Genomic DNA, 21,336 nt, shown 5'->3' with positions numbered 1-21,336 from the left:
GAGCGGTTCTGTTATTGTTTTGATGGCGAAATAATCGCGGGACTAGAGAGGGCCGCTATAATTAAACGGGAATTCGGTATCGAGGGAGGCCGAGGGAGCCACTTGGAAAATATTTAGTCGAGCTACGGTAATGTATGGCGGCCTCCGATTCTATTTCCACTCGCAATTTCCTTCGTTTTTGGTCCGTTGAACCTGTACCTCGAATTCGGGGGCGTAGATTGAACATTGTTTCAGCGGTGTTTATTTGTGCTCGAGAAATGGAAGGATGCGGAGGGTGTGCGGGGTTCGTCTGTTCGGTTCCGATATATACGCGTCGTTCGTTATGTCGTTTTACGAGCAGAAGATCCTCACGACTCGGGTCATCGCGCGTGTCAGATTCTGCCAAAGAAAAACCTTCTTCTTTTTCTCTTTCCGCGACGGGGTATCGTTGTTCGATAAAAATAAAGGAAATCGAGGAAGAATTTATCGGCGAAAATAGCCTTTGCGCGGCTGGAAAACCCGTCACGCGCGAGAGAAATATGGTTGACGAGATCGCGAACGGGAAATTCCGATAAATTTTTCGACAAGAACGCGACAGACGCGTGGTAATTAATTTTATATAAGTCTACGTCCCGGACTCGGAGACGCGAGCGAACGAGCGTAAACGGGATTTACGAGGCCGCGAAATTCGAAAACGGAAACGCGAAACACGACGTACGAGCCGGTGCGTATTCTTTTCTTCGACGTTTCCCTATTGCGGGGGCTTGACAAATGCCCTCGGAGGCCGGCGGAACGCGTGCAACGTGCTCGGATAAGGAAAAAAGTCGACGGATTAATCGCAAGGCAGACGCGACCGAGCGTACGCGAGCACGCGCGACGAGTGTAACGAGCACGCCGGATAAAGAATTTAATTGGAAACTCAATTCCGATTATGACACTCGAAGTCCTTTGCACGCGCGTAACCGTGACAAGGATTTAATTGTTGCGCAAAAATGGGAGCACTGTTTAACACGTTGTTTGGCATGCCGTTGTTCGCCAGGCTTTTTAATTTAAATCTCGCTGCGAGTATCAATCGACAGCGTGAAGCACGCGCGCGCGCGAGCGAGCGAGCGCGCATACCTACCCTCTGTGGAAGCAACCTCCGGGACAGAATCGGGTTTCCTGCTCTATAGCAATCGCTTCTTCCAAAGTGGAGATGGAATCGCTGCAAACCAGAAATTCGTTTTTCAATCATCTCGGCTCTCAGCCGCTGCACGATCAATTGCACAGAGGGATTATGGCTACAATTATTCGAGTACCGATCAATCACCCGAACAATGCATCGCTTTCCTAAGAGCCGCAATTGTTGGTTTACGAAAATTCCTCTTCGATCATCTTTACCATCCTGTCAGATCCATCTCCATCGTCTGGAAAATCCATTTTCATCCAATTACCAACAGCGGTCAACTCGTTCTCGTCCGATAGACGTAACAACCGGCCTTCGTTCCACGATGGAATCGCGTTTACCGGTTCCCTGTGTATACCTCGACGAAACAGCGAACGGTATCGAACGAAAAGCTCGTTCTTGGAACATCTTTGGATCTCGTCAATGGCACCTGCATCCCTGCTGGTTTGCATCTCGTGCGTACTCATTTCCGTTAGATTACCAGCGTGCCTGCAGCAGTGGCGGTTGAACGGAACCCCAGAGAGAGAGAGAGAGAGAAAGAGAAAGAGAGAGAAGCAGCGAGCTGGTGCACGCCGCTGTGTGCCACCTGACAGCGTGGCCTTCGCGAGACAAAACCTCTTTTCACGGTTAACCCCCTGGGCCGCGCAAAGAATGTTTAATATCAGATTTCATAGGGGATGCACGGGAACGGTAGACGGTTTGTCGGAGGCGACAGGAGAGGGCAGAACGCTTGCCAGACCATGTAAAAGCCGATATCAAACGCGACGACAGCTTTGTTTCGTCCGGTATAATCCTGGCAGGAATCCACGGAATACGGGCTCGCCGTTGGCGCGGCGCGGAAAAGCGCCGTGAATCGAGATAGAGAAGGCTTCATCGGTGAAACCCGGTGAACCTCGCTACCCACTTCTGCGAGTCGATCTTCCTTTTTTCGCCCAGCCACCCTCCAACGTTTTTGCTGCTCCGTCCGACGGCTCGGTGCTCCGATGTGCCACGTCCCTCGGATGTCTGGCAAGATTTTATTTAACGAAATAAACCGCGGAGATAGAATTCACCAGCGACTACGCGGCTAAAGGGGAGAGATTCGGAGGGAAAAAATTCCCGGCGCAATGAGACGAGAGGGAGGAATTTCAGGTTTTTATCAGCTGCGCGTTTCAACCTCGCGCGGTTAGCTTCGCCAGAGGTCTTTCCCGCCGCGTGTATAGGATGTTCTTAAAATAAAGGGACTTCGAAACGCGACGTTCCAGCCCCGACGTTGCGCGGATCGTTGCAGCGATCATTTTTACCCTCCTCGGCCCGTTCCTCGCTCGGCTTTCGGCAAATTGGACAAGAGGAAACTAATTCCGAGCAACGCGCCCAGCGTCTTTTACCCGCGCTGGCTGAATTATTCGAGCGACGCGCGAGCGGGATATAAAAGGGCGCGAGCGAGCCGGCGAGGAACACGCGTGTCGCGCCTCGCGCGAAGGAAATTCGTTCAAGAGACCTGTACGACGCGTTTAATTGCTCGTGACAGCGTGAAACGTGGCTCAGTCGCACCTTTCGCGGTAGGACAGCTTGTCGGAATATTTTTATTCCCGAGTATTTTCTTCCCGTCTCTCCTCGGGGGTAGAAATTACTGAAACTCCCCCCGCCACTGCGATACCTGCATACCCTCGCGCGTGTACGAGAGCTAGAAACGTACACCGGGGAACGGTGGCGGTAATTAGACAATCGGATCGCTCGGTTTCAATCAAGCAAATGGAAAATTCCGCGGAACGCTGCGCGCTTTTCCCATCGAAACGCATGTAGGTTGATTATGCGCTCTACATGCGCTCGAGTATCTTCTTCCCGTTTAATGATTCCGCGTTTACCCGCTGGTTCGTACACGTTAATGTTTTTCTGCCCCAAATGTTCGCGGCCGACGAGGGTCTGTAACGCGAGTAGCACGCGCGCGCGTTACGCACAGTGCGGACCCGTGAAAAGGACGAACCCCTTGTCCCTTGGATCCACCCCGGAACGAACAGGATTTTAATACCGGGAAATAGAAGAAGGGAGATAAATAACGCTCCGCGTTCCACGTTTCCCGATATTTTTCCCTATCCCTGTCTCGTTGCGCGATTTACGCCACGGGATCGCGTAACCGAAGGGAAACTCGTTTAATCCCCGTACTCGACGAACCACGGATAACTCTCTGCCTATTGATTGTTTTCACGCAGTCGTGGCTCACGGTAACTTCACGCCAGAGGAAGCACCGACAACCGAGTCACCGGTCCAGAGCGACGTCTTCGTGGAGAAGAACGGCGCCGCGGAGGGTGAACTTCCGGTCTCCACGGCGAAGCATGACGACCCGACGTACATGGCGGTCGTGATCGGCGTGTTAACCGCCGTCATCCTCCTGCTCGCCGTCGCCATCTTTCTCATCGTTTCCAGGCACAGGCAACGCAAGTGTTTCGCGAGTCCCATGACTGGAAAGGCACCCTCTCATCTCGGCTCTACCTGCGCCACTGTCGAGAAGGGTGCCGCGTTGATGGCGTACACCTTGGAGGACGACGAAAGGTATTTCCCTTATAAATTCCAAATTTTCAAGAATTTTGCCTTCGCTTCAAAAACTTTGCCCACTCACGCTCCCAGTTCCCCAGGGTACTCGCGAAAAGTGTTACGTCTCGTGTTCAGAAAATTGATATCACGTTCGGTGTTTTGTAGAGATTTTCCTGGGTTCATATGGAGGAGACTTTTCCGTGAGTTTGTCTACATAGTATTTCAAAATCCATCGCGATATGGTAGAGAAAAATATCCTTAATTAACTTCGCAAACGAGATATGTATATGTGGAAAACACATGAAAGCCTGATTCAATTTTAATTCATTCTGCGCGAAATCTGTATCGCGCAGAATACCCCGGACCACGTGGATCATGCGTGGTCCTTGGAGGGTTAAAATTAAATGGGTTTTTTAATCATGGAAGCGTGAAACCGGTTGTTTGAAATTTGATCAAAGATAGATTCGGTGTTTGGAAAGCGAGCGAAATGAATGAAATCGAATGATAAAGGTATGATACAGTACTGGCGTCGCGACACCCCGTTACGGTGAAAGGAAACCCTGTGGACACAAAGGATTTGCGGCTTTCGCTGTTATAGTAAATATTACTACTAATAATATTAGCTTTCGAGATAGGCCTACGGTTTCGCGTCGATTTCGTGTCTACCTTGCGCAAACACCACGGTTTACCGATTTTAGTGCCTTGCTTAGGTCCCGCCGAAACGATGTTTGCCAACCGTCGGCATGAAATCGTTGCGAAACAACCAGCAAATAGAATATCGATATCATTATTAACGCGAATAAAATACGCGAGAACGATTCGCGTTTACGCAAATGACACTAAATCATCGACTAGTGACGTTAATTAACCACGTATTACGATTGCTGGCTGAATAGCGAATAGTAACCGTGTAAGAATATTCCATTAGATTCGTACTAAAATTTGAAAAAGAATTTCACTTCGATAATTGCTAACCTGAAAGATTAAATGTCATCTGAGAACCTTCCAGAATATTTGAAACGCGTAAAATTATTCATTCGGCAGTAAATTTTTGCTTTCGAGTCGTTAATAATTCTACCAACGGTGGATACGACCGTAAATTGAATTATATTATCGACTGACGCAAAGAATACCACGTTCTTTATTCGATCGTCACTCGCCACGAATAACCGATAAGGTTTAAGCGTAAAGATTCGCGAGCGATCAATGATCGCCATTACGGGGAACGTGTTAAAGAGAAAATTACTGAGCTGTTTAAAGGAAACGTGCTCCACGTTTTTGAAAATCGTCCTAATTAACCGGAGAGTACTTAGAGACACTTTCAATTGCCCATCCGGCGGATTATAAAAGCGACTCGTTTGGTTATGAAAATGTTCTAATAACGCGAGCTCCGCGACATCCCTCTCTAACTTTACAAGCATTCACAGTACTCAATGACGACGGAAGCCACCTTCCAATAGACTTTCCATCCGTCGTGCTCGTTAGTGGATGTCCAATAACGTCCAATAACGGACATCCCCGGGCAATATATCGAGTTTGTATGGGCACGAATGTCTCCAGACAAGATCCCCGACCCACGTCGTAACTCGGGCACGACCTACACATTTCAACATTGATCTTCAACCTTGGCTCCGCTTTGTGCAACCTGATATTGCCGTTCCGAGAACGTCCTAAAAGGGAACGTGCACCGAGTGCTTCGAGTGCGCGTACGAACGTTTTACCACCCTTTGACGAATATCTGACGTGCACTTAAGTTGAACGGCGAAACTCGCCGAGTAAAAAGTATCCACTCGAAAAACGATGCACTTTCGTCGCTACAAAAGACGCTTTAAGGCCGGCTTTCCATCGCGCCGTTCTCTTTAACGGACCATCCTTCTCGACTAATGGCTGCCGTACGCTTCCAAAATACCTCGGCGATTCAAAGGTCACGGTCGATACCACGGTATTCCATCGGCATCTTCCATCTGACCTACTACTCTCCGCATCGCGTGTCCCTGCTATTTAAAAGGAACCAACGAATTTCTCCGTAATCGATTGCTCCGAATCGCGAAAGCGCTTGTCCGCGAGCATCGTCGAGCGGAAGAGAAGAAGCACGGAACATCTCCGCGCGCGAAAACTCGACGAACCCCCCGACTCCTGGCACGTATTCCCACGGCCAACCCCCGAGCAACCCCCGCGTCGCGACGCCGCACTCGGCTTTGATACACGGCGAAATCCCACAGCGGGTAGACGGAGTGAAACGAGCGTCTGTTCTCTGTTCTCGCAAGATACGCCGGTGGTTCGCTGCCGACGCTGCCACGGGACCTGGGCAACCGTTTTCTGGACATCGTGAAGCTCGACGACTATCAAGAACCCTACCAGGCCCTGAAGTACGCGCCGTACTACAGCTACAGCACCGTCGTTATGGAGATGCAAGACATGATGCTGAACAACAAGGGCAGCAACATCAATCACTCAGGTATGCCGTGTTCCCGTACACGCTCACCTCGCGTTGTTTTCCGCATACACACGCGCGTACGCGTGCAACACGCGTGCACACCGGCGTATATTTATACACGGGCACACGGTGGACCCGTGCTCGCTACGATCCACGACCGGTGCACGTACGTATGTACCAAACAACAAAGCATTCGCCTGACCGCAATCAATACACTGTCCCCCTGCACCCTCTTCCCGCGACCCCTGCCCCCCGTGCCCGCTGTTACGCGCCCGTTCCTCCTTTGCTATATCATCCGCAGCGGTGTACGCGAATGGTGCAGTTGACACATCGTACGATTATGCGGTACCGGAACTCGGCACGGTGCCCCTGCTCAACCAGGACGGCACAGGACGCGGGCCTGCCGTTTCCAGCGGCACCAGCGACCAGGACAGCATCTTCTCCAAGACCTCGTCGCGCAGCAGTAAGACGGAGAACAAGAAGGTGAGCGTCTCCAGTTTTCATTTCTCGTACATCGAGACATCGGAAAAATCTAACCTAACCTCGCTCGCTCACTGCTGTCGTCGCGGGTTTCTCGAATTGGGGCGTAGAAGTGGGCTTCGAGTCTGCTGACTGAGATAGGCAGTCGGATAAGACTTTTTCGATCACCTGTCTATATAGATGTGTCGGGATTTGCTCCCGATTGCGGATGCTAAAGTGGCCGGTAACGTTCTATTTCTCGCCTCGTGCTTCCACCTTTTCTGCTCCCTTCGTTTCCTTTGTATCCCCCCAAAGGTTGGAATTCATGGAACGTAGGTAGAATATTCGCGAACGTTTCTGAAGCACCGTACAGCGATCGCTGAAAAACGGATGGACGAAAGTGGCTGGCGGTGATTTCGATCTCGATGATTTTATTCGAAATTAACGGGGCGAAATGCGAAATTCGAGGGACGTTGGGAACGAGCTACCAGCGCGAAAGTCGAGTACAACGTCGGTCTGGAAGCTGTAATTTATTAGCCGGGAGATAATCTGGAACACGGCGGTATTTGCAAACATTTTCATAACGTACGCTAAAACTGCTGGCCGAATGGGTGGGCTCTTTGATATGCAAACTCTAATTCGATTTCGCGACGCGAAGATATGCAAAATGGCAGCGAGATAGGGCGGCGAGGGCAGTGGCAGACGGTGGTGGAACGCGTATCGGGAACGATGAAACGGCGGCCGGCAACGGGGGAAGGAAATAATCGTAACGTTCGATCGAGAACAAAGTAAACGAAGGTCGGTGCGGAAAAATTCAACCGCGTTATAACGGGATCTATAAATAATGGCCACCCTTTGGTCGAATGTACTTGTATTTCTACAGTAACCATTAAACGTGCACTCCATTCGTCGAGGGAAAGTTCGCAATTAATAATTTAAATCAATATGGCGGAACGAGTGCAGACCATTTGGGGTAGATATACCTCCCGTGGGTACAGTATAACGTGGCTCGTATCCGGAATACCAGAACGCCGGAACGTGGCGGGGTGGATGGGGAGAGAAAAGGGAAAAAAAGCGGAGGAACTACGCACCGTCGACGTCAAACGCGCGAGACGTTCCCCAGGGTTCTCTTTTGGCATAAAAAATCACCGAATCGCGACTAAAGGTCAATACGAAAGCGGTCGGGTCGATATCGCAGCCTCTCTGCCGAATCGGCTAATAATACCGATCGCCCCTAATAATTCGCGTAACCGATAATGTAGCTGTTACGGTCCATAGTCGAATTCAGAAGAGACCCCCCGGTTAATGCTACTCGTAACAAACTTTATTCGTCGATACCGGTCCCGGCTACTTAAATTAACGTAATCGATATACGTGTGCCGGATATGAAATAAATGAAATTCCGGGTGAAAGAGATAACTGAAAAATTTCTAGATAATACTTGAAAATTAAATCCTCGTGTCACACGGTATTTGACCGGAATTAATTATTTCGCTTTAACGTTGATATAAAAAGCCTTTGTTAAAACTAGTTTCAACTCCCCGGGCAGCGGAGCGATATTTCGCGCAAAATCCAAAAGTCCCGGGAAAATGTACCTCGGTGGGAAATCGTCCGCCGTAATCGTCCGGCGTTATGAAAACTTGCCGAACGATCGAACGTTCGTCGAAGCGTGGACGATATTACGGAGAAAACGACGGTAGCTTAGACGCGCGTGCGAACGATATACGAACCCCTTGGCGCGATCATCAAGACGGCCGTGACAATAGGCGGGGACGGTGTTTACGCGTAACGAGTAACGCGAGAGGGCTGTGCTCGCTGCCAAACAAATAAAGTATCGCGCGTATTCAGCAAGGTTTCCGCGCAATCTGCAGAATCATTCGATTGATCGGTTCGTCGACGTATAAACGAACTGCCGTCAACGGGCTGCGTCGAACCCTTTCGCGAATACCCTCGGAGCAACCCTCGTGGAATGTATCATCATTACGCGGTCCGGTGGCTTCCGGGCCAGTTCGCTCTGTTAATTGCGGAGAGAAAGCGCGTCGAGTAATCACGTTTGCAATCCTATCTCCCTCCGCCACCCCCCGTCGCCCTATCTCTCTTTCTCTCTTCGTTTCTCTCGTGCTCGCGTGCACGCCCCATCCCCCGATTTCCGTCGACTCGCGTGCCGACATCGCAGAAATATTACACATAGGGGGTGGTTGATTCGGCAACCTGCGCCTAAATCGTACCGCCGCGATCTGCCGGAATAAAAATACGCCGCGGCAAATTTGTAGCATGCCGGTGATTTATTTGCCGCGCAACGCGTACACCAGGACACGCCGTGCCAGTCGGACCACGTATTTTTCGAGAATACCGATCCCGCCTGTTCGTGCGCCCCGTTTCATCCGGCACCACCCGTCGCTCCTGGCCCACGCGCTCGTCTTCTTCGCCGCCATGTAGGAAATGAAAAAAAAAAAAAAAAAAAAAGAAAAAAAGGAGGAAAAAACATAGGAATCCGTGGAATTCATCGGGGATTAACATACGCGACTGATCGAGCGTGGAGCGAGTGGTGGAAATTCGTGGGAAATGGCGGCGAGCGTGGGAATCTTGACGCGGAAAGGATCGGCGCGCGATGCACGCGCACGGTGAACGAACACGCGTACTTACCGCGAGGTGAAACGATTTCAGATCGATGGCGCGATTTCCGGCGGCGCGATTTCCGGCGGCGCGCGGGCAGATTGATTCGAGCACAATGCTCCGAAAGTGGTCGTCTACGTCGAGACGTCTGCGCGTGATTGACAGACGACAGCGCCACTCGAAACAGTCAAAACATTTCGGGGTGGCTCGTCGAGCCTGGCCTTGACGCATCGTAGCGACGCCAATCATTGTCCCCGTGCGATCCGTCATTAGACCAAAACGGCCGTCCTGCGAAAACATCGCGCGAGGGGTTATCGCCGGGCTCGGTGCAGTTTTACAATGGGACGCGTCGAAAGTTATACCCGTCACGTTCGACTGGTCCTTTCGTCGCGATCACCCCTGTCTCTCCCGACCGCCCCCCTTTTTTTTCCTTCCGCACCCCCAGTTTCATTCCGCATCGGTAACAACGGAACGTCCAACGCGCGCGAATCCGGGGTATCGAGTATCGATGTGCAGGTCGGTGACGAACGAGTACGATTACGCGGATGAAGCGACGGGGATTATAGGAAAGTAGATTTTCGTGGACGCCGAGCTGGGCGCGATGATGAGGAAATTTCGCGAACAGAGACACGGGCCGATTTATTGCGGTAATCTTGCCACTTAAATTATTGTATAAGTCTGTCGGGTTCGTGCAATGCATCACGGGTAATTTACCGGCACGGGGATCAAGGAATAATTCATCCACTGACCGGCCTGCATGAAACCCCTTGATACCGGGGCACGCTCGTGTTGCCGCGGTTAGCGTGATCATAGATCGTTGATTATCGGCCGATACCACGAACGATGCATTGTTCTTTCCTTGTTTCAGTCGCCGACTCAACAGGAGGTACTTTCGGCCCTGAAGAGACGTCTGGTTTTTCGCTCTTCCCACGGCATCGCCTCCGCATGCTCTCGAAACTTGCCGAAGGGGCCTTCGGAACGGTAACGACATTGTTATTACGTCCATGCACATATCTATTTTAAATTAGACACGCCACGAGTAGGATGCCGCGATCGACGATTCGTCACGTCCACTTCGATAACGAATTATACCGCTAGCTAGCGTTGCTTTTGCTTTATTATCCTCTTCGAACGCTCGAGCAGCTGCTTAGACGTCTCGTGTCTATTCCGATCTCCCGCGGTACGCTTCCTCCTAGCTAGACGTATGATTTCACCAACGAACGACGACAAGTTGATCCGAAAATATGTGCCAAATACCGTTCCCAGGTTTCGAAATAAAACGAAATATTTTTTCTTTTATTACCCGTTCATAAATAGGGATCGTCGGACATTCCGTCGAAAATTTATTCGTCGAAGCAAACGCGTTGTATTTAGCTGCTAAAATATTTCACTGTCGCACGTTTCGCGGCAATTTCCAATCGACTCTTTGATTCTTGCTTGACCGTAAAATCGGAAACCTCGAGTTGAATTCCACCTATAGTTTCTCGTTTCTTTCTTAACCTCTTAGGCACGGCTGAACTTTGCGCGGGACTGTTTCTCTGTACGGCAGAGTTCACCGCGAGTTACGTGTAAATGATACTGCAATGTGTGACGAATAATGCTGTACTTTACACGAGTACATTGGAATGAAGTGTTTGATGATTAAATTATTGTATTATTATTGTATGATGATTAACTATAGTGGCGCGTCGTACAGAAATATGACATCCGCGAAAGCCACTATAGTGGCGCCTAATGCCTAAGAGGTTAAAACCTCGGTGTAAACGGGATAAAAATATATCCCGCGAAATTGAACGACGACTTCCGCGGACTAAACGAAAATTTCTCGGTATTACTGAGTTGCAGCAGAAAAAATAACGAGGATGCGTTACGAGAAGCAGGAGTGTATCGACGGGGGCCAAAAGCAGTCGATCGCTAGAACCTGACCGATTTCCGATACGATATAAAACGGTTCAAAATCGCAACTCGTCGCGTTTATCGCGTGTGGTCGCCGCTGAATAGTGGAATTAGCGATCTCGCGTTTCGCAACGTTATACTACTTCCATATCATCGGCGCAGCATTGTAACGTCAAACCGTCCCTCTTCACGCGATCCCCGCAACATTATCATAATACACTGGCTGTTTGCAAAGTGTCGCTTTACCCTGTTAATGCGGAGCAACGGAAACACCTACTGAAATAGCATCGAGCCGCGACAGGGTTAAATTACAAACGGCCGATATTGCGAACGAACCGGCACGATGGTGGATCCGCGCGACCAATCGACAACGATAAGTGACATCGGCGTCGGCATCGCGGCGCCGATTCCGCATCGATTCGGCAACGTGACACACGCGTCTGCCGCTTCCTTGCGTCCACGACTGTCAGAGAACCGGTGCAACAGAGAGACCATGGCATCCGGTGAGAGAGAAATCAATCCGTTTGTTGACCGTACGCGGACAATTCGCCACCGGCTGCGCGCAACAATACGTCGATTAACGAAGTGTCCACCCTGTTATTCTTCCCGTCACAATAGCGCCTCGTCTGGCTCGTCGAGGATAATCAGTTTAGAATGCGTTAGAGCGGCTAATAATTCCCTTTTGTTTCCTATCCGGCCGCCGGCACACCGTTAATGACCGGCCAAGAGACGCCGACGTCCGAGTTTCGGCCGAGTCAGCCTACGGCCACATCCGCATGCACGCGATCACCCGCGCGGCTTTCGAAATCCGCCCCGTCGATCGCCACCGAGCACTCCATATCTAATTCCAAATTCATATTCCACGGCATTCGACCGATGATAAAGATTCGCCTGTCTTGTCCGTGTAATCGAATTAGGGAATACAGATCTATTACGCTGTGATCAATCGGACCCGCATTCCTTCCGCCATCTTCTCATCGCCCAACGAGTATCGTTACCTAGAATTCAGAACTCGCGTTCCTGGACCAATCACGATCATGTGTAAACGATCTACTCTCTCATACATTCTGCTAGATACGTATATACCCTTTGCACTTTGACGACGAGTCTAACTCGTCACGAATTCCTCCACCACAAGATTCGAAGCACTTCTAAAATTTATACGCAATTTCATCCAGCGTATGGAGTAATTTTTCCTAATTAAGTTGCAAGGGGTTAGGCGAAATAATTACCACCCTCGCCATTTTAATCAGTTCGTTGGAGCGAGATGCAAGCGAAATGAGATGCATTTGGTTCTCGAATTTTATTTAAACGCTTTTAATTAAACGAAACTGTTCGGCAAACTAACCAACAGTGCGTACGTAGCGATACACGCACTGCGTGCACCGTGGGTTATCCAACTTCCGGCGCTAGGCTCCCTGCCGTGCGTCGGCGGCCATCTTCGTTCGAGCGAGCGTACCTGTCCCTCGGTGAAAGTCGCGCGATAAATTCGCCGCGCGACGAATAATCAAATTCAGGGATCATCCATTCTCGTTAGACGAATTTATAGCTCTAACGAGCGTCCCGCGGCTACAGGGACTTTTATTCCGTAATAAACGCGGCATCCGATCCGAAACGTGGCCGGCGAATTTTTCTTCATAGCCCGCCGACCGTATCGCACCGAATCCATGTCTGAACCTAAACAAATTATGCCCATAAAGGTGTACGTGGCGGAAGCAGAAGGGATCCCGGAGTACGGAACCACGACCACCGTCGGCAAGCGTCTCGTCGCCGTCAAATTTTTACTACCGGAAGCCAGCGAGAAGGAGAAGTGAGTATAGCGGCGCGACGATCGCGCCCGATTTGCATTCAGTATCGATGCCACAACGAGCCCTATCTAGCCGTCGTCTTCTCTCCGTCGTTCTCGTCGCCATTTCCACGACGGTGTCGCGACGATAAACATTTTACAGCTGCGGTGAAAACGCTCGGTTACGCGGAACGTGATTTTACGCAAGATCCGTTTTCTTCGTTCGATGAACCGTGGCCCATCGTTGGAGCCAACCACCGATCGTCGGAGACCACGTCGGGGACGATGGCGACGAAAGCTCGGGCTCGATTTCGCTCGTTCCTTTGTATTCGATTTAGTCGAACGAAGCTCTGCTCGTAAAACGCGTATAAAACTACGCGTCACGATTTTGATCCATTAGTTGCCATGGCTCCCATTTGGCCAGCATAAAAGGGAATTTGTATAAATTTCGTATAGCATCCATCGTGATTCATAAATGGGAGTATTTATTTATAAATCGAAGCGGAGTACTTATATTTGGCGTTTCGAAAAGGTATTTCGATTAAATCCAATGGGAACAGATCACGGTTTTATTGGATTACATGGAAGTTCCGAAATGTTAAAATTGCCTTCTTGCTAAATCACTTTTGTACAGTCACCTTAACTCGCGGTTAAATCTCGCGACAAACTTTGGACGGAAACGACTTCCGAGACATCTGCCTTTATGCGCAGGTAATTTATAAAAGGAAACAGGTCCGCGGTATGTTCCAGAAGTTTCTCTGAAGCCTGAGTCCATCTTGTATATAACAATTGACCATCGTCGCGCGAATATGTAGGAAAAAGCACGCACATTTCCGATACTTCTCGCGTAGATACCGAATAAAGCCAACCCTGAAGATTCCATTGGCAGCGATTTAAAAAGCTCGCGATTAAAAGCAGAGGGAAGGAAGAAAAGCATAAATGACAGCGCTGGAAGGAACGACTGACCCGATATCGAGGGTAGCTCCGAGGTACACAATGGCCGGCGAGCATAACGCGACGGAATCGGGTCTATTTCGCTAGCTGACCGTGCACAGGGGTAACGTAGGTCGTGATACAAACCGATTTCGAATGCATCGAGCGATCGTCGTGTTGGAATGGCTGTCCCGTGCATAAAATTCATAGCCGCGACAGTTCTTGCCGAATGTGTCCCGGTTTCTTTCCCTCCGAAACCGGGGCCACCGGTTCTCTACCCCCTCGTTCTTGGCGCGGTCGCGTCGTGGCCGTGTCGTTTTGTAGAGGATACCCCACGGCGGTGAAACGTCCAGATATACCGGCGAAGACGATCGTTCTCGCGGCTATCAAGCTAGGCATCAGAAAAAGGCCAGTTCGATTCCACGAATGGAATAGATTTGCATACAATGACCGGAGAGATAGGGTATCGGGAGTTCGCCGCGCTTCGTGGCGACGCGAAAGAGGGATCAGGGGGTGGTTGGCCAGGAGACAAGGAGGACGAACCGAACGAATCCGCCGGGGACAGATGACAAAGCTTTCTTCCGAAACGAAAATCGACAACGTCCATCGGATATCGTGGCGAGTCCCCGGCTTTTGTGACCGAGAAACTCCGTGTCGCTGGGAGCAAGGGGTGGCGAAAGAGAAGTTTCGTCGGCGCGAATGAGTTATCTGATGCTTGCCGATGAGCAGAGCGGAGAAACGATTCGGCACGCAGACTTTTAAGAGCCTGCCAGTTCCTAACTAATTTCGACTAAATCGCGATGACAAGGAAGATGTAGACAGGGGGATAGTCTGGCTGGTATACCCGGCTCGATACAGAGAAGACGGATTTCTTCTTCGAGCTCTGAGCCAAGTAGATCCTGGTACGAGTGCTCGATTAGCTCGAGACTAGCTCCGTCGTCGTAAAGCACACGCTTAAACACAGAGTAATGCGTTCTTCCGAGAAAGGTATTTTACATGCAAAGCTCTTCTTTCTTCTTCCTCGTCATTCTCAACGTGGAATAGTTTCCTACGAGAATACCATTTCCTACCTCTAATATTTCAGCCGATGCGAGAAACTTTATCCGTCGCGACGCGAACCGGTAAAAAATTAGATACCTAATCGAAGCCATCGGCGTCCATCATCGACGATCGACGCGACGCAAGCGCGTCGAATTCGACCGGGGAACCTATCCGATGGATTTCGAAACTCCGCTCGTAACATCGTGGTACACAACGCGTTCACGATTTATCACGTAAAACGATCGTTTCTATTAATGTACTCCTGTCGTTCGGCTTTATCGTGATTTGTGTAAATACCGATGTTTCGAGGAGCCGCGGCACACGCACCGTCGTAAATAAAAACCGAAACGATCCGATCCGATCCGTGGTTTCCACGGATCCTCGAGCGTCTGCTCACGCAACAAGTCTCCCGCCGCGAGGATGACTTATCGCGCCCCTATCGTGACTGGAACCTGCTCCATTTCCTCTTCCACGTCGCGCTTCCTCCGTGTCCACGCGATCTCTCCACCAGGCACAAAGAGACCTCACCCCTCGTCCCACCTCCGCGTTGCCAATTTGCGAATCAGTTCGCTGGTTAACGATCGTTCGCCGATCGGCTTTTTGCCTGGACACGCGAAAGCAGCGGCTCCTGTGACCGGTCTCCGCACTCGGACTACAGTCATACAGTCTCTGCATTCACGGAAGATTCTGCTCGCGGCAGATAAGGAATGTTTTATGCGTTATAGCCGATATCACGGGTCACAGGTATTGACTCTCATGGCTACGAGTGCTTTGTCCGAAATAACGCTAAATAACGACCTGGCTAACGTTCACCCGGCTGTGTTCTCGTTAAAAGCACCATCGCGCGTTGAATTCTTCGATGCCTGATACGCGATATGATTTAATCGAGATCTCGTTTCCCGTTCTCAACGCGTACCCTTTAACGTTTCATCGTTTCGTATTTCGTTCATTATCGAACAGAGTTTCCCCTCCCGTTAACAATCGCAGCCATTTTTCGATAGATACCTATGACTACGGTCACACCAACAATAGCCACAGCGTGACACGATGCTTTCAATTTTGACGAACAAACACCGGGTCGTTCGAACTTTCCGTCCCGCATAATTCGATATTTTTCCTTCCTTTCTTTCGTTTTTTTCCGGGCGATTTTTGTTCTCATTTTTGAAACGATGCACCCCGGCGCGACTTAGGTTCGTTTTACGCTAGAACCGATTAACGCGTTAAAGTCGATATCGCGTATTCGTGGAAAAGTTTTTATTCCTCCGTCCGCTGGTCTCCGCATGAATATTCATCGGAAAAAATGAATCGCGGCTCTCGAGCTTATCGCCGAGGGAGTCGAGATAAAGAGCGTTTCCCCGAGTCACGATCACGCGGACATTAGATAAGGAGGATCGAGAGGCGATGGACAAGGTGCAATTAACGCGATCCACCTCGAGACATCGAGGCGAGTAACATATTATTTCGCGTACAATTTAGCCCGATCAACGACGCGGCTGTCGCCCACGCGGCTCCGAGGTGCCGGGACGCGCCAGAATTCGCAGTTTATGGGGAATCGATACGAGCCACGTAGTTTTGTTAACGGCCGCATTAAGCTATCACGCGAGAGTGCCATTACCAAGTCGATCGTAAGTAAGGCCGAAGTAACGATGCTGCGTGGAAACGCGCCTTGTTACCGCGCGTGTACGCTGCTGGAAAGCGGGGTTTCCTTCCACATGGCTGGCCACGTCTCGTGGTCCGACCCGTTTTACCTCCTACCTGCCTGCATGCAAACGAAACGCCGAAACTTTGTTCGAAGATCTTACGGTTATCCCAATGCAATGGACACTACCGAGCCGGGCAATGGCGCCATTTGCCTTAACAGTACCCCAGGTTTCCTCGCGTCGATGTAAAATTGCACGCTCTATACGCTTTTCTACCTTTATCCTCCCCCCTTTTCCCTTCCTCCAGCTCCCCATCTCTCCTTTTATCGCGCCAAGTTCCCGTTTGTGTGTATATGCAACGACAAACTTGGTAAATTTCTACGAGATTTGGCGAAGCTGCCGTAACCGGATTACCGTGGGAGAAGAACAGTTCCGGGTTGTAAGACGGAAAGTCGAACCTGGCTCTTTTATTCGCCCAACGATCGAACCACCCCGAAGCGAAATATTCGATGGTAACGGAGCTACGAGTTACTAAATCCTACGGATCTGTTCAGGTTGGATTTTCAACGGGACGTCAGGATCCTGGCAGCCCTGGAGGATCGCAATATAGCCAGAGTCCTGGGAGCTTGCTGCCGCGAGGAGCCATATTGCGTGGTGATGGAGTACCTAGAGCACGGAGACCTCTGCCAATTCCTGAAGACGCATATCACTGCCGAGGATGCTCATTCCATGCCCATCGGTGTCAAAACCCTCAGGTAACTATTCCCTTCAACCCCCTCATCCCGAAGGATCCACGATTGATCCTCGACGCGAATTTCCACGCGAGTCCTCGCGAATAGGACGAGGTCCTATAATTCGATACGTTACCGACGTTAAATCGCAACGAGTCGCTTTAGTGAAACGGCGCGAGAGAAAATTAATCGAACAAACGGGAATTTCAATAATTCCCGGGTGAAACATCGGCGTTCGTCAAGCGAGACTCCAGATTTAGTTTCATCCGCTGTGGCAAGGCGTCGCGAAGTTAACACCCAATAAGTTTCTCCCGTGGCCGGAGTTTGAAGCGTTTATTAATCGTGAGCGACGTAGTCTTCGGTACAGCCAGCAGCCCCCGTTTCGCGTTCCGTCGTTTCCACGACCCTTCCCGTCTCTGTCCGACCAGCCCCTGCCTCCTTTCCTCGTCAACGAATACGACCCCCTGTTCGCCAACCCATCCCCGAAAAGCTCGCAGTCTCGCGCCTTAACTTTGTCCTCTTGCAACTCACGCCGTTCTCCTCGTTTCAGTTTCAACTGTCTCATCTACATGGCGGCTCAAGTCGCGTCGGGCATGCGGTACCTGGAGAATCTGAACTTCGTGCACCGGGATCTGGCTACTAGGTGAGTACGACGAAAGTTCGAGCGAACGTATCCGGCCGAATCTCTCTTTCCCACGAGGATAAACGCGTCTTAGCAGCGCGCATCCAAACTATCATCGTTCCCTCCGCATCGCAGATGTTTTGTTACTGTAACGTCGTGCCGGATAGAGTAGGCGGAATGAGCGGAAAGGGAGGTATACGTAAACGTTGTTTCGACTTCCGGCCCGTGGAAATACCTACACACCGGGAAACACGTATAAATGACGTCCTTTTAATCAAGCCGTTTCGTACTCTTCTGCGATTTCATTTCCCTTTAACCGCTTCTAGCCGCAGCGGCGTGTGGCCGAATATTCCTGGAAAGCAATTTTCGGGGTTCCTGAAGGGATTACCGGTGATGCGATATTCGCTCGACGAAGATCTCTGTGTCTTTCACCGGCGAGATATAAACCACTGTTCACGTACTTAAACTCGATTTCGCGACTGAAATGACCGTGATTTTTTCTCTTTCATTTGTTTTTTAATGATTGGTGAAGGGGGAAGAGTAAAAGTTCGGCGGGGAGAAGATTTCATCCTCTAGGAAAGCGATGTTAGCGTTCGTCGAGGGAAAGCGAAACTCCGATATCGGGGCTCGTCGCTTAAGTTGAAATTAAATTATAGCTTTCCCTGGGTGCATTTCCATAAGCCCCCAAAACAAACGAAGCCGCAAAACCACATGGGAAATCAGCGATTCGTTTAGCGATACGTCGAGCGGAAAATAGCAAGAACGGTAGTTTATTTTCCCGTGGAATAACGATTAAACGTGTACGTTGCAGTCATTATCGGCTGTGCGTCAACATCAAAATTGTTTGCCCGGTTTATTACAACTATAAATTACTTCGACCTGGCTGTACGTAAAATTCGTCCAACTTGCAGCCGTACGAAATTATCGCGGCTCGAATCTCCTCGCAGCGTTCCAGGAGGACCAGAATTACATCCGATTCGATAGGAAGCTTCGATAAACTTTTATGGAGTGTACACGCGTGACGCCCCGAAAGGGAATTTTCCTAGCGTAATACGGGACATTTCCAATTCTACCAAACGGCCCCGATATTGCCGCGATCAATTTTATTTCGATATGTTTCACGCGTCATTCGATTTCGCGAATATCGTTACTCTCCGCGATGCTTTCATTGTTTCGTACCATTCCGTTTTCCCTTTTTCAAATCTCGCGAGCGATCGATTTCTACCGAGACTTTTTCGAAAATCCCTTTCGTCTACGGCCCTGTTCGCTTCGCCCGGTTGATCCCGACTAGCTCGGGCATTAGCTAGAAATAAGGGAAGAAATCCGAAAGACTATCGAACGATGGTATTCGCTGATAGAACTGGATGATCTTTGACATCCCACACAAGGCGTATAATATCCAGGATCAGGAACCCTTGACTTTCGCAGACAAAAGCGTATAGCCGGTATGCAACGAAACCCATCCATGTTCCTGTTATTGAAATGCAATGGCCATCCCCGTCGAATCGATGGCAAGTATAGATGCACGTGCGCCCTGGTGTTGGTGCATATGTGCTCTACATACATATTCACGCTAACCGCGGTGCTCTTACAACACGTGGAACCTAGTTTCCGGTTGACCAGTGTCTCTCAAACGACCGCTCGTAAATCTTAATAGAATACCAGGATGCATTTCCTGTACGCTCTCCGTAGTAATATTACGAGACTGCACGAGCCTCCAAATGCTGCCTGTAGAACCATTTAAATCGATACGGAGATAAATAATTAGTATTTTCATTATTCGGATCACCGATTAATCCAAAATCGACTGTGTCGTAATTAAACGCGCGTAATCATTTCCACGTCAACGTTTGTAAATTCGACGCTTCCGTTAGACACGGGGAAAGTGTGCATTTCTCTTCTCCCGCTATTTTTTTTTTTCTTTTTTCCTTCTTTTTTCTTCTTTTTTTCGTTTACAACGGTTAATTACAGAAATGGAAGTTGAAAACACGAAAGTTCGTTGGCTCTGATTTCTCGAACAACCGAGCGGAAAGATCGGGAGAGAAGAAAATGTTGCCCGAGTTGCATCAAAGCTTTAAACAGTCCTCTGTCGGTTCAAAGCGAAGGTTCCCCGTTGTAAAATTGCAAAAACCGAAGTTATTTTCCCGTCAGCTTTATTAAATCTTCACGTATGCATGGGATATACCGCGCGAAAGCCGAGCGAGGCACCGCGCGCGTGCATTTCAACGAACCTTTCTACATGGATGAATAATCGAAAAATAATCGAGCCGTGTGCGATCATTAACGTAAAACGCGAAACAGCTCGCGCAATGTTTAACAAGAAACCGTACGTTTCGCGTGCCCGTGCTAGAATTTTTCGACTCGTTTAACAAAAACCATATCCCACCCGGGGTGTTTCATGAACAGCCACGCGTGCCTCGTATATTTTCCAATCCCCTACATTCGCCTGCGAAATTTAACCGAAATCGATTGATTTGTATCTCGCGCAGGAAAAGGAAATTAAATGAAAAAAAAAAAAAAAATAAAAATATAGAACGAAGCGAAAAAATAAATAAACTAAGAGAGAAGGATTAAGAAGAAAACGATATCTGACAGCGGAGGAGGCGGGAGAGAAGGATAACAAGAACGAATATCTGCGCGAATTTGAACTCGCGAAATTTCAGCTGAAATCGTGGACACACGGTCCCGGTGATCGTGGCTCGTTCGATTTTCGAGAATTCGTAACGAGTCGAATCCGGAGGCTGGTGTCGAGGAAAATATTTAACCGGCTTTTACCGAGCGCGATCGACGAACGTGAACGACCTGTTGTCGCGCGCGGTGTAACTGGAGAGCAGCCGCAAACGCGGTGAATCCATTTGCAAAGGAATCAGAATTTCATGGTGGCACGGAATTTAATCAAAATGTAATGCCGCAGGTAAACGTCCGCGAACCCCGTTTCCGGACGATAGGTGCCGACGTGACGAACTGACGATTTCCAGTGAAACATATGACTCTGCGGGAATTTCCGCCACGGACCCGTAAATTCTTCCGTCACTTCCGCGAAGGAGGGGAACGCGGACGTCCGCGATCGTGTTCGTCCCCTTTTGTAAACCCGATTCCGTTCCAGCCCATCCGAACATCACGCGTGCATCGCGTGCCACGATCAGTTAAGCTGGCAATCGCGAGAAAGAAACCGTTCTCTCTGAAGTCTGAAGTAGCTTTGAAAGGGGGATTAAGAGAGCAGCTTATTACAGGCCTCTTACGGATACCGGCTACTAGCCCGAAAGCTCATAATCTTCGTCGCTAAAAATTCTCTTTCACCGCCGCTTTATTCGCCATTACGTTTCCACGCGTACATCCCCGTTCCCGACTTTGAAATTCTTTAATTCCCCCGGAATACCGGAATAGTTCGATACAGGAGTACCCCGTGCGAGTTGCACGAGTTCGCGCGCTGGCTGTACTTTCGGGGGTTCGCGATAAATCTCGTTACGAATCGATCTAGGTTTAAGCGAGCGCGATGAAAATCTGAGTGGTAGCG

At 49.8% G+C, this 21,336-nt stretch overlaps 1 protein-coding gene across 1 annotated transcript in view; it reads left to right on the top strand.

Annotated features, from left to right (window-relative positions):
- LOC108552585 (discoidin domain-containing receptor 2) overlaps positions 1-21,336 on the top strand; it is a 74,287-nt gene that overhangs the window by 48,599 nt on the left and 4,352 nt on the right. The window contains 8 exon segments of the mRNA XM_083287403.1: positions 3,337-3,676; positions 5,926-6,116; positions 6,397-6,578; positions 10,039-10,081; positions 10,084-10,151; positions 12,767-12,876; positions 17,021-17,221; positions 17,748-17,840. Coding sequence (XP_083143529.1) covers positions 3,337-3,676; positions 5,926-6,116; positions 6,397-6,578; positions 10,039-10,081; positions 10,084-10,151; positions 12,767-12,876; positions 17,021-17,221; positions 17,748-17,840 — 1,228 coding nt within the window.

This window comes from Eufriesea mexicana, unplaced genomic scaffold (assembly GCF_001483705.2).
Source record: "Eufriesea mexicana isolate 0111107269 unplaced genomic scaffold, ASM148370v2 scaffold7347, whole genome shotgun sequence".
Taxonomy (NCBI): Eukaryota; Metazoa; Arthropoda; class Insecta; order Hymenoptera; family Apidae; genus Eufriesea; species Eufriesea mexicana.
Note: the sequence above shows the minus strand (reverse complement) of the source record. Positions and strands in the feature narration are given on the sequence as shown.